Below are 13,031 nucleotides of genomic sequence, written 5' to 3'. Positions count from 1 at the left end.
TAATACAATTGATTAATATAACTTAGTGGAGAAATAAAGTTAATGCATAATTTATAGGGAGAAGCTATAAAGATTTCAGTTTTATATTATGTTAGTTAAATGTGAAAATTAATTATTTTAAATTTGTGTTCTAATATAATTTTTTTTTTGTTAAAATTATATTGCCAAGTGGACTAATAAGGAGAGACTGAAACTCTACTTTTATATATATGATTATTAGTAGTCTATGCGATGAACGTGTGGATAACAAACAAAACTATCATCTGACTGTTAAGTACGTGTGAGGGTTTGTGTTTGGGCCAGGCTGGTGTAAGCGAAACTTGGACACATAAATCATATGAAAACGCATGAACTTTGTGATACATTTGCTATTAAAGATTTTTCCTTTTTTTTGTAAGGTGAAAACAAGATGTCGATTTACATTTTGAAAACAAGGCTTCTTGCAATTTGCAAACATAGACTTGTCGAGGAAAAAAATAAATCTGATTTATTTTGTAGTCTTAATTAATCCATACTTTTAGTGATTAATATATAGCACAAACTTCTGATCAGATTAGTAAAAAACTAAAAACTATAGAACTACTGTAGTAGAAAAACGACACATAAAAATAAAAGCAATTATCACAAAAGAAAAACTACCAAAAGAATTATAAGCTTACGTAAAGAGAAATGTGCATTGAGGGTAGATCTTACTTTCGAACTTGATGGGCATTGTTTTGACTTTTGACGGATTGATGGAGAAAATTAGAGACAAACGTACGGCAGAAGACAAGACCAATTGAGGAAAGGATCCTAGTTTAACCTAGAATTATATCGCTAACATGTCACGCTAACTTACGCCCACCGGACTATCAAAGCTGGGTCTTTTAACTTTTGATATTTACCAGGCCCATTGCAACTAGGATCTATAAATTCTCCCTGGTAATTTCGTTTTTCAAGTAAAAAAGATTTACACTTCGTAAATTCCTTAAAAAAAGTTTGAATTCCCAATTCTTAGGAAGGACTTTTTTTGTTTTTTTTGTCAAACTCAAACTTTTACTTTCTTGCTCTAAATCTATTTCTTGTAATCTGTTTTTTTTTTATGTTATACACAAAATTAAGGAAGACTAATTCTTAAGTTTGGTAATTGGTGTATTATAACCTTTTCTTCCTTTTTTTCTTTGTATTCTTTAAACCAAGAATCTCGAGTTAATGTTAAATCATTCGACACTTAATACCTTAAGCCGAAAGTAAATACCTATTTTCTTTCCTAATTTGTCCTACTTCAGTCCAACTAGGAACTAGGGTGCTTGCATGAGAGAGCTACATTTGGAACTGGGAGTAAGCTTATGTTTTAATATTAAAGTGAGCGTAATATAAAAGCAATTACGTAAAGAGAAAAATGAGCATGGACACATAGTTAAACACTTGTTTTGTTTGAACAGTTTTTATTTTAATATTCTATGTCGTATAGAAGAAGTTAAGTTAAAATTTTAAAGCAAACAAGTACCTAAATAAGTCTTTGACAGGTCAAAGCATTAAGAAAACAGAGAATTCGAAATTATTAGAGAGCTACGCTACGCGTCGAGATTCTTTGTTGGTGAACAAATCGATCACACCGGCCGGAAAAAACAGTGAGAGCAGAGGATTCTCCGGCGGTAACGGCGGAATCTCAGCTCTACACAACGGACACTTGGACATTTCACCGAGCCATGTGTCTATGCAATTTGCGTGGAAACAGTGACGGCAAATCGTCAAGCGCCTCATATTCTCACCTTCCTCTGCCTCTTGAAGACACACAACACAGTACGGTGGAGACGAGTGATCTTTCGCCGCCATTCTCCACCGGTGGAACGTGAATGTGCGGTGGCGCCGCCATGGACGCGTGACGAGGAAAACGGCAAATCTTAAGAAGAGACGTGTAAATAAGATAGAGACGGAGGCAACCAAAACAGAAACGGTGATGAATTCGCTAAATCTAAACACAGATTGAGCCAACATCATTCAGCAAAAAGTAGAAGTTTTTTAATAAGTACGTAATTAAAGAATGAACCACATACTCTGGATGTGGTGTGTGTGTGTGTGTGTGTGTGTGTGTGTGTGTGTGTGTGTGTGTATATATGCTTTGTAAGCTGGATGAGGTGGACGATCATTATTTCATATTAAAATGCATGGACGGTATTCAACGGCAAGTTCGTTATACGTTGACCTCTAAATACGTACTAATCCAATTTAATGAAACTGGTTTTCTAGTAGACGCATGTTCATAGAAATTTACAAGTCTGTATAATATCAATGAACTTGTAACCAGACTTGATTAATAAGTCAAGCCTACCAAGATATTGACTAAAAAGTGGTTATTACCACGAAACTATGGATATATATCATCATAATGACTAATGAGAACATGTTAGATGTAACATAAGCACAAATCTGTAAACTAAGTTACGTATACGACACGGCACATAGACTAGGAAGTCTTTGTTTTGTTTTGTTCGGTGATTCCCCCTAGTCCTTGCATGCTGGTACAGAGTCGACAGACAACGACAAATCAAACAATAATACACAAAATATCTACAAGGACTAGGGTAGGCAACAAACAAAATTGTATGGTTTGGATGAATAAAACTTTGACTGCCTCGAAAACCTCCTCGCTGGGTTTTGCAGCATTGATCTGGTGGAGGATTCAGAAACCAAAGAATCAGGAACAGCATATGATAGTAATGATCATGGAAGAGAACTGGAAAACCAAATCCTAAAACCTTTCGAAGTTTCCCTTTTGATTCGTAGTAATTAACAATAAGGAGTGTAGATTCAACAAACACTTTAAATCGCTTCTTTATCGTCTCTATATTATCGTCTTCTCTTCCCTTCAAATCCAAGAAACAACTGGTAATAGACAAACAAGATCCGAACTCGATATCCTTTTTCAGAGAAGATACCAACCTGGTTCCTGTTCATAATGCGTCTTTCAAATTCTTCTTCAGGACAATCAAAGAATAGAACAAAGGCAGGCTCGATTTTAGCCTGTCAAGATCCAGAAAGTATTAAACTAAGGCTTCAACAAGTAGGACTCGATTAGACACTCTATAATAGGCATCAATGAGAAGACAGTTGACAATTAGTTTAAGAGATGGAACATGACCCTTACAACATTTTCGAATACGATCCTATTTTCTTCATTGCGAGGAAAACCATCAATGAGGAACTTATCATTACCACTTTCCTCCATAGCTTTACATAAAAGCTTCACTGTTATCTCAGACGGCACAATTCTCCCCTCTGCAATCATACTTCGGATCATGGCCCTGAAAAAAAAAAAGAAACCGGAAACTTCACCAACTGTTGGGTTTTTATCATACAAAATCATCATAAGCCTAGAACAAGATTCACTTCACACTCAGGCACAGAGCAATTAGCTTAATACATGAGATTCACTGAAGCAGAACTTACCCAAATTCAGAACCAGACTTAATTTCTGCTCGAAGAAGATCACCAGCACTGAAATGAGTATAGCTAAAGTGCTTCACAACATTACCACACTGAGTACCTTTGCCACTTCCAGGACCACCTAGAATCAATCAACGATTCAACACCACAAAATAAAAAAATTCAACCTTTAAGCATGATCAGCAAGAGTAAAGCATAATTACATACATAAAGTGGAATCATTGATATTATACCCAACACAAAAACCACGGTCGACTTCTTCCACCTAGGGCTTTCATGTTCGTCCTGTAACCAAATAACATCATTGAATTTAGGGCAAAATCCAGATTCTATTAGTTGCAGGAAAACTGAAACTGGGTACAGCAGGAGAAATCGATACCTTAATCGAAGCATCCACAGGAGTTTCCATGATCAAAGACGATGTAACGGTGAATCAAACACAGAAGTCTGACAAGTACAGGCGCCGAAGATGATTCAGGCCTCAGGGGAAGATAAGAAACCAAGGAAGAAGAACGGCGTGTAGTCTGCTAACGGGTACGATTAAACGGCGTCCAGTCAATTCACTATACACTATCTCCAAATTGAGACAACACGGCGTTTCGAAGGCATTTAAAATAATATCTCAGACAGACGATTCCAATACAACGGCGTGCAGTCTGCGTCCGCTCTACTCTATATTCATGAAGTAAACGCCATGGCGTTTTTAAATAGCAGTGAAAAAGTTATTACAAAACGTCTGAAGACTCCCCCAAGCCAACACAGGGTCAGATGATCACATACATACAAAGACATAGCCGATGGAAATATATTACAAGCCGACGAACGTGTTATATCAACACACAAATGTATTGTTCTCTACTTACAAAAAACCATCACCAGAAAAACACACACAGAGTTTTGGCTTTATTATCGTACCCAAGCAACAGCATCAATCTCGTCTCTGGCTTTCTTATATAACTCGAGCCTCTTCGCGCACTCTAGTCTCCTATCCATCAACGCCGGATCTTCATCTAGTAACTGTCCCAACTGTTTCCCCTGTGAAATTTCCCAAACAAATATAAGTTTTGACACGCATTAGCACAGAATGCAAATGATTTGAGACAGTGTTTGTTGTTTTGAGTTCAGTTTACCTCTCTCTTACTGATCTGTGAGTAGAAGTAATTGAGCAACGCGAGCTTGGCTTGTCTAACCTGACAATAAACACAAGCTTTTGGAATTGTGTTACGAAGTGTGTCCGAAACCATGTTGACATACGCGGATACATTTGATGCTATCCTTCTGAAATGTCCATCTCCATACTGGTCTAACGTTGCAGGTGAAGGAGAAGCGGTTTGGTTTTTCTGGTTGCTTACTGGTCTTTCCATTTCTTGAGGAAGTTTCCGGAAGAAGTCAGCCGTTAGATATGCAGATTCCATGTCAACAAGTCGAATAACTGACTTCTTGCTTTCTTCCCTGAATTTCTCCAAGGAGCTGTTGGCTGCTGCAGCAAGCTCGACTTGCAGCGAAGGGAAACGCTTTAGCTCCTGCATTTTTGCCATCAGGAGATCCAGTAAAAATCCTTGTATTACATTTTTACCAGTCATAAGAAAATCAATAGTTTGAAAAGAAAGTCTCACCTGAGTTTCTGATATTGACTTCCTCACAAGCTCTTTCAAGACAAAGTGAACCTGTTGCATATGCCCCAAACTCATTACGCTCTTTTATATATACAAAAAAACAAAAGAGAAGTGAAGGGACACTGTAGAAGAACTTACAGCATCTACAGAAGCTTCAGCTGGACCTCTAAAGTAGCCCAACGACCCTTCAATAAGACGGCGATAACCCTGTTCAGGTGCAATCAAGTGAGGTTGATAGCCATCTGCCTCAGACACGATTCTCTTAACGCTTTGTAGAGAAAGATGGCGATCAAAAGGAAGCTTTTTGAGTGCAGCTGGAAGTTGGTTGTCGAAAACTCCATAGATACGGTCACCTCCAGGACGCCTTAAAATGTAAATAATATGAGGAGGTTAACCAAAGAAAAACCAATTACGTAAGCCTAAAGATTTCCACAGGAAGATGAGTAACGATGTTTACCCGCCATCCAGATGTTCCTTGAATATCTTATCGAATGCACGGCACATCTCCAATATAGTGTATAGTTGAGCCTGAGAATGAAACCAACAGGTTTAGCCCATAGTAAAAAATGTAAAACTTCATCGAAGAGAAATAGTTCCACATAGATATACTCTCTCACCCCAGCATCGACTGCGATAGGCCGACCCATGCGGTCCAACTCCCTTTCAAGTTCCTCAATGCTTTTGTTTATTAAGGACAGGATGCTAGGAATACGGGTCCTGATAACAGACTCCAAGTGCTGCCAAAAAAACAATACAGCATTTGAAGAACAATGTATAAAACAATACAATAAAAGTCGCAAGCAAATCAGGCTTTGAATGAACACCTTAGAGAGCAGCTTAGCCAGATATTCCGAACCCATTTTGCTGGCTAAGTGACCATAGTCAGGACTGGTGTCAAAATATTCTCGTTCCTTGCGTCTCGCAAGCATCATGTCGACATTCCTATTGATATCTGCTTGTGAACGGTTCACTATCCCAACCCAAGGATGTTGCAGCTTGTATGATCTTCCTTCAAGAACCTTATTAAGGCAAGCAGTTTTGTACGTTAGATAAATATTTCTAAACTAATATCAGTCATGCCTAAATCAGTTCTGTAGATTTAGTTACTTGCATCATTCCCTAGATGAGCTTACCAACTATGATATCAGTCATGTATAAATCAACCACAAAGAGATAAAAAGGTGCTTACTGCTAATGCATTAGTTCCTTTGTCCATCAAGTCTAGCTTGGTAAGAACACCAAATGTCCTCTCACCTGAGACGATCAAAAACATAATTTTATCGTCAAAAGACAATACCTCCTGCTATATATTTAAATCATTCGCAACAGAAGAGCAAACAAACCTGTTGGATCGACATCTTTGGCGAGCTTAATTGCATCCGATGTGGCTATATCTTGGTTAGCAGGGGATATAGCTAATATGATACAATTGGGCTGGAAACAAAAGAACTAACCAATTTAGAACTAGAAGATGCATCCAAAGAATTATAAACAGAAAACATAAGGTTTTAACAAAAGCAAATAGGGCCTTAGCATATGTAGCTTAACAGTCTTGATAATACCCAAAACCAGGTAAATCTCACCTTATCAACATAAGTACGAACCATGGTTTCGATATCCTCAACGATGGTTTCCGGCTGTCCCTCTGGGAATCAAATACAATATCAATAACCTTCATACATACATCCATCCAAGAATAAAGAAATGGAAAACCAAACGAAGAGGTAAAAGAATCATACCAACAGCAACCTTAGTTAAACCGGGTAAATCAACGAGGGTCAGATTCACAACTGTTTCCATAGAACACAACATAAAAAAAAGGAGCAAACATCAATGTGAGTTCCAAAACAAAAAACAGGTTTACTACGGGAAGCAAAACCCACAGACTGTGATTAAAGCTAACCATTTGGAGAGAAGATACTGAGGTGAATAGGAACTGGAGATATCTGTTTGCTCTTCCCTGTGATTCTATCAGTCTCATCCTCAATCTCCTTGCGAACCATAGCTGCAACATCAAAGAAATTCAATGAACACTTTCCACTACAGTTCTTAACCAGAGATACGATAAAATCTAAACGACAGAGAAACCAAAAGAGACCCAAAGTAACTAAGAAAACAGAGCAAACAGACCTGATAAAGGCATATATATGATTATAGAGAAACATACCGAAATCTGTGAATTGCCTCTTGGGAAGATGGAGGAACTCAGCATACTCCTCTGTTCCATCATCCGTCTTATGAAGCTGCAACACTAAAGGCCGTCTCGTAACGATACCTGCAGAAACAATACTTCTTCCTCAAAACCAAAGCTCCTTGCTCAAAACCAAAGCTTCTTCCTCAAAACCAAAGCTTTTATTAGCAAACACATAAGAAGAGAAGGTTTTAAAAATTCACAAACCAGATCCTCTAGGAAGAAAATCTCTCCCAACAATGCTCTCAAGAACAGAAGATTTCCCAGAACTCTGCATAAACCCAAATAAATAAATAAAAAAATAAATAAGTGTGAAGGAGTCAACAGAGAAAAACCTAGGAACAAGAAGTCAAAAGCTAATTAAACCGGAGAAATCACCTGACCACCAACGACGGCGACGGTTGGAAGAGCTTCCCAGAGAGAATTGAAAGCGTTATTTCCAGTTCCACCACCATAGTCACCAAGCACGGTACATGCTCTCTGTATCCTATTAACTAACCCAATCAAACTCTCCATAGTATTCATCTTCCCTTCTCAGTTTCAGATGAGAGAATTCAAAGTTCCAAAGATGACAATTCAGTACACAAAATAGGAAAGCTGCTTGAAAATTCGCCAACAGACCAAAAGACTTGAAAGAGAGCTTTAGAGAGACGAAGAAGAAGACAAATTTTAGGGGCAAAATAGGGAAATGAGTTTACAGAATAAAATGTCGTCTCTCTCTCTCTCTCTATGGTTCTGGAAGGTTTTTGATTTGTGTGCCTGTGTGGTTCGGTCGGTTTACAGAGATAGCTTAGCCGTCGTCACGGAGTCGTTTGACTTTGGTTCCGTATGGTCTGGTTTATCAAAAACGGTCAAATCTAAAATAATGAAATGGATAAGATTTGTGTGCCTTTTTTTTTTTTTAATTTGAGCACTTTTTTGTAACGCGTAGTTTGATTATTCGAATTTTGAATTTACACGTGGGGGACCCCCACCCACCACCGTATACAGATACTATCGGGAGCATTTCTGGAAGGCCCATTAAACAAAGAAGAACCTTTGAGATACATTAGCATTTTCTAAAGGCCCAATAATGGTAAGTATCTTTGAATTGTAAACTAGTATAAACAAAAAACAAAAAAATTAGAATAGTTCCAGTCCAGTTATATTTTTAAGAATTTTATAATACTTGTAATTTTTTATATCTGTAGCAGTAATTAACATCATCAGATTTATTTTATGTAGTAAATAAATAACAGAATTAATAAAAAATCAATAAAATTTCATCTTAACATTTTGGTCTTGGTATATTTGGTACCAAATCAAAGACAACCTATGATCATTAATTGTTAGATCAAATTATTATGAGCAATTGTATAAGATGTTATGACTCATCGGATACGAATATTTGTGTTACACGTCCTAGTTCATTGTTTAGTCTTTTGAAACTTTCTGGTGATCACATTTTTAAAGATTGATGAAAAATAAGTTTTTTTAACTCATAAGCATTTTAACAAAACCTAATTATGGTGTACTTCTTATCACAGCAAAATATCCAGTCAAGTTCAGGTTTGTGCGGTGTTGGCAACACCGTGTTGCCATTCAGATTCCAAACAGTTTTGCATTTCATGATGTGACTTTGAGATGGAGCCAAGCCAACCACTACTGAGCTCAGAATACATGGGATTCCAACTCATGACTCAGACGTGTGCATAAAGCCGTAACCAACTGAGCCATGTTTTATTAACATTTAAAGAGAAACACATATACTTAAATAAGAGACAGAAACCATCTATTGATGAAACGTTGCAAAGACTTTGCTTTTTATGTCCACGGAGAAACACCAACCAATATATATATATATATATATATATATATATATATACTAGTAGTCAATCTGTGTACGGATTTAGTTTACGTTGTTTTTGAATATTTTTTTTTTGTAATTTTGGAGATTATTAGTTAAATCAATATTAATTAAATAAAAATATTATGTAAGAATTGAGATATGAAAATTAGTAAAATGTGTATCTTTCTATTTATAAAAGAAATTGTAGTTAATAGCGTATGGAAAATTTATTATTTAATTGGATAATAAATACACTGATCTTTATATCAATTAGGTAAATGTAATTTATACTTTTTCGGTTTTTTACTTGTCGTTTAAGGTTTTCTCACACAAATTTTAAAAAAAAACTATTAAATTGTCTGTTTCACATTTTATTAATATATTTTATAAATATTTCATTGGTCAAAACTTTAAAACAGCATGGATAAAACTAGAATATTCACCAAACATTTTCATTAAAAACCTAAAACAACAACTAAATTAAAACAGAGGGAGTATTTCATTGTTATATGAGTAACATAAACTATGTGAGAGTTATAGATATGCAATCATTATATATTAATATATTTTCTTATATATGTAATATTTCTAAATACTATTATTAGTCATTCATTGCATTACTATAAATATTATGAAAGTTACAAAAATGAGAGTTATTATAAAATATGGGATTGATGAGATGGAATAGACAAATATAATTAATAAAAATATATCAGGTTTAAATATATATTCAAGAGTTATATATTATAAATATAGATCTATGAACAGGCATCTTAGCTAATCAAATATGAATTTAAATATATATTCACTTCTCTCTTTAAAGAGAAATATATACAGTTATCTCTTTATAAAAAAATATATTTAATTCTCATGTAGTTATTTAGAAGTTATATATTAAATATACTTTAGTTTATTTTAAATGGATTGAAAATGAAATAAAATAATGTAATATCAAGATCATGTGAATTATTTATATTTAAGTGTAGAAATAAAATAGCCAATTATTACTCGACATTATCCTATACAACCCAAATATTATAATCTTGTATCCTTAAACTATTTAATCATAAAATAATTTATTAATTGAATAAATTTGTTACACTAAAAATTAAAAGAAACAAAATGACACTTGTGAAAGAAGAAAGCATCATGACAATCATTTGGAGCTTTCCAAAAGAAAAATTTACTTTCTTATTAGATGATATAATATATTAAGGTTTCTTTCAACTCTTACTTAGTGTAACAAATTTATATATAATTATATATTAAAATTCTTTTAAAATCAAATACACATGAAATTATTTATTTTCTTTTATAAGTATTAAAAAATGATTGCATAAATTATCAAAAGATGAACAAAGTAAAAATAATTTACATTTGTAGAAAAAATATTCAGGACTTAGTAAGATAATATTTCTTCTAAAGTTAGGAACTTCCCAAAAATGGATGATCCGAACAACGATACTATTGTTACCGGTGTTTTGTTTTTCGTTGGAGATTGAAATGGGGATAGAATAGAAAGTAAATATTTTAGTTTTCACAATAGTATGAAAGAAGATGTGCTTGTATGGTAATATACTGATATGTTGTTTTTAGAAAACTAAACTTTATAGAATGTTTGAGCCTTTAAGAGAGAGAAGGGATTGAAATTAAATATTAATGATCATAAATTCGCAAGTGTTTTAAAATAATAAGTTATAAACAAAAATGAATACTGAGGAAAATAGTGGGTAATGCATAAAATGATGGTATTCTTTCAAATTAAAACATAAGTAATTATGTTCATAATTTAGGGGGTGGTATTGGATTCTAATTTATGAAGTTTTTTGAAGAGTTCAACAAAAACATTTTTTAATGAATAAGTGAAAGATTGTTAAAGATTGCTAGAGAGTTTTGTTGATTAGTTTTCTAAAATCTTGTAAAGTCCTGCAAACAATCTCTATATTTTTATGATACTTTCCATGACTTTATTTTGTAAAGAAAGTTTCTAAAATCATGAACCAATAACATAATAATTTTATAAAAGTTTAAATCCAATAAACCAAATTTGTTAACATTTTCAATGACTTTTTACAAATCATAAGCTAATAACACTAAATTTTAATAGAATTTAACAAAAGCTTGATCTAATAACAATAGATTCTAACATAACATTTAAAATCTTTAAAACTCTATTCCAATCTCAAACCAATAACCTCCATTTAATTTTATATAAACAATTTTTAAAAAATTTGAACTAATTTACTTAAATAATATCATCCCACCATCTTACTTGAATTTTATTCCGCTTGTCCCTGTGAAAATGATATAAGATTCAAACCTATAAATTTAATTTAATGTTGGTATATTTCCAAGATGAAACCAATGACAAACTAATATAAGGTGGCTATAGACTTTTGGGTGATGCATATGTTTCTGATTAAAGAAAGAAAGAAAAAAATATTGATGTTTTTTTTTTTTATGGGCTTGTAGTTAATTAGGTCCAAACTATAGTTAATTAGGTCCAAAAAAATACAGGTGTCAGAAATATAGTAAGCCAAGTGTCATTCCATTATCAAAAGTTGAAAAAAAAACATTCTCATATTATATAAGATATATATATATATATATATATACACATTATATTAGTGATGCTTGTTGATCAAATAAGTATTGAGATTTATAATCATCTCCCAATATAGCTTCAGCAACAATGTATTTACTTCATTATATCAATTTGTAAATTACTTCAGTATGTATCTCTTTTCTATATATGTATGCAATTCAGAAAAACTTATATAAGAACGTTCGTGACTATGTCTCTGCATGGTCTCTGATTTTGAGAATCCTAATCTCCCTGTAACAAAATTCCGACTATATGTCTATGCATTGTCTCCGATCTTTGAGAATGTATTGATCTCCCCGTAAAAAGGAATTCTTAGTATCATTAAAAAAACAAAAAACTGGTAAACACACATGTTTGGAATCAAGTAGTTACAAGAAATGTGACTTAAAAAAATTTAGAAATTTGATTACCGGAGCCTGTGTTCTCAGGTTAGGTTTTGTTCTGAACTTTTTCCTAACCTAAGCGAGAAAAAAATAGGAAGCAACAACAGAGAGAATAGTAAAAACAGAAGAAAAAAGGAAACTTGTTGAGTCGGTTATTAATTATAAAAGTAGGTGTTAGCTATACAAATCCTAAAGAAAACACATATCATCATCAGTAGTGGATCCGTTTATAAATATAGAGACTCGGAATCTCGGATCACCTCCTCTCTCTCTCTCTCTCTCTCTCAAGCTCGATCAAACTCATTGTTCTGATTTTACCATTCTCACCTTCAATTTCTGCTTCGGTGATAGAAGATGATGATGATGCTTTGATTCTTCTTCGGCATTTTCGTTATGTTTAATCAAAAGACGGTGAGGGATATGACGATCACACAATCTATGTTCAACAAAGACGTAACCCAAGAGGAAGAAGAAGAAGACAACGAAGGTTTCGGTTCAAGAGAATGAGAATTCTCCGGTGAAGCCATGGAATATCTTTTTTGGAAACGAAGAGCTAGCAGTGTGTAAACTGTAAAGTAAAGAACCACCGGTTTGAAGAATCCAGTAATCCACATCGATCTCCAGCTTTTGCGTGCACCACAAACAAGTACACCACATCTGCAAGAATTTTAAGGTAAATAAATACCCTACATCCATCAGAGATTGTCATCACTTTAGAACAGATCGTACTAGTCATTATTATAGCTTAATTAATGAATCTGTTTTATCAGTGGAAGCACTCAGCGTCAGTTTTGGGAGAGTTACACTTGCAGTACGTATCTTCAATATTAAAGCACATTTACGCATAGAGTAAGGAATTATATAATTATGTGATGTGTTCTGAAACTGCGAAGTCTTAAGATAATAGCTATGTTGTAGCTTATTAACCATGGACACTTCGAGTAAAGAAGTAAAGACATGACGAACAACTCGAAGCAAA

At 34.0% G+C, this 13,031-nt stretch overlaps 3 protein-coding genes across 4 annotated transcripts; all 3 read right to left on the bottom strand.

Moving 5' to 3' along the window:
• On the bottom strand, window positions 1,411-2,162 carry LOC104749324 (putative RING-H2 finger protein ATL36). Its single transcript, XM_010470923.2, has one exon. It carries the CDS (start codon window positions 1,981-1,983, stop codon window positions 1,552-1,554), a length of 432 nt encoding a protein of 143 aa, XP_010469225.1. The 5' UTR covers window positions 1,984-2,162; the 3' UTR covers window positions 1,411-1,551.
• Window positions 2,327-4,028, bottom strand: LOC104749322 (probable UMP-CMP kinase 1). Of its 2 annotated transcripts, XM_010470920.1 has the most exons (7): window positions 3,809-4,028; window positions 3,663-3,714; window positions 3,433-3,550; window positions 3,131-3,287; window positions 2,926-3,006; window positions 2,742-2,849; window positions 2,327-2,653 (listed from the first exon to the last, which is right to left on the bottom strand). In XM_010470920.1, exons 1-7 carry the CDS (start codon window positions 3,836-3,838, stop codon window positions 2,531-2,533), a joined length of 669 nt encoding a protein of 222 aa, XP_010469222.1. In that variant the 5' UTR covers window positions 3,839-4,028; the 3' UTR covers window positions 2,327-2,530. The 2 variants fall into 2 exon arrangements, with proteins under 2 accessions (XP_010469222.1, XP_010469223.1); XM_010470921.1 differs by lacking the exon at window positions 2,742-2,849.
• Window positions 4,111-8,062, bottom strand: LOC104749323 (dynamin-related protein 1E). Its single transcript, XM_010470922.2, has 15 exons — window positions 7,615-8,062; window positions 7,444-7,507; window positions 7,213-7,320; window positions 6,949-7,050; window positions 6,785-6,835; window positions 6,629-6,690; window positions 6,389-6,479; window positions 6,235-6,299; window positions 5,870-6,064; window positions 5,663-5,782; window positions 5,503-5,573; window positions 5,184-5,409; window positions 5,046-5,096; window positions 4,560-4,952; window positions 4,111-4,464 (listed from the first exon to the last, which is right to left on the bottom strand). The coding sequence occupies exons 1-15, from the start codon at window positions 7,759-7,761 to the stop codon at window positions 4,336-4,338; spliced, it is 1,875 nt and encodes a 624-aa protein (XP_010469224.1). The 5' UTR covers window positions 7,762-8,062; the 3' UTR covers window positions 4,111-4,335.

This window comes from Camelina sativa, chromosome 16 (assembly GCF_000633955.1).
Source record: "Camelina sativa cultivar DH55 chromosome 16, Cs, whole genome shotgun sequence".
NCBI lineage: Eukaryota > Viridiplantae > Streptophyta > Magnoliopsida > Brassicales > Brassicaceae > Camelina > Camelina sativa.
The sequence above is the reverse complement of the archived record's forward strand: the minus strand, read 5'-3'. Positions and strand labels throughout refer to the sequence as shown.

Coding starts and splice junctions, on each gene's coding strand:
- LOC104749323 (XM_010470922.2), bottom strand. CDS start 7,761: ATGAATACTATGGAGAGTTTGATTGGGTTAGTTAATAGGATACAGAGA. Junction 6,300..6,388: donor CAAAGATGTCGATCCAACAG/GTTTGTTTGCTC, acceptor TGATCGTCTCAG/GTGAGAGGACATTTGGTGTT. Junction 6,065..6,234: donor AAGGAACTAATGCATTAGCA/GTAAGCACCTTT, acceptor TGCCTTAATAAG/GTTCTTGAAGGAAGATCATA.
- LOC104749324 (XM_010470923.2), bottom strand. CDS start 1,983: ATGATGTTGGCTCAATCTGTGTTTAGATTTAGCGAATTCATCACCGTT.
- LOC104749322 (XM_010470920.1), bottom strand. CDS start 3,838: ATGGAAACTCCTGTGGATGCTTCGATTAAG. Junction 3,551..3,662: donor GACCGTGGTTTTTGTGTTGG/GTATAATATCAA, acceptor GATTGATTCTAG/GTGGTCCTGGAAGTGGCAAA. Junction 3,007..3,130: donor GGATCGTATTCGAAAATGTT/GTAAGGGTCATG, acceptor GGATCTTGACAG/GCTAAAATCGAGCCTGCCTT.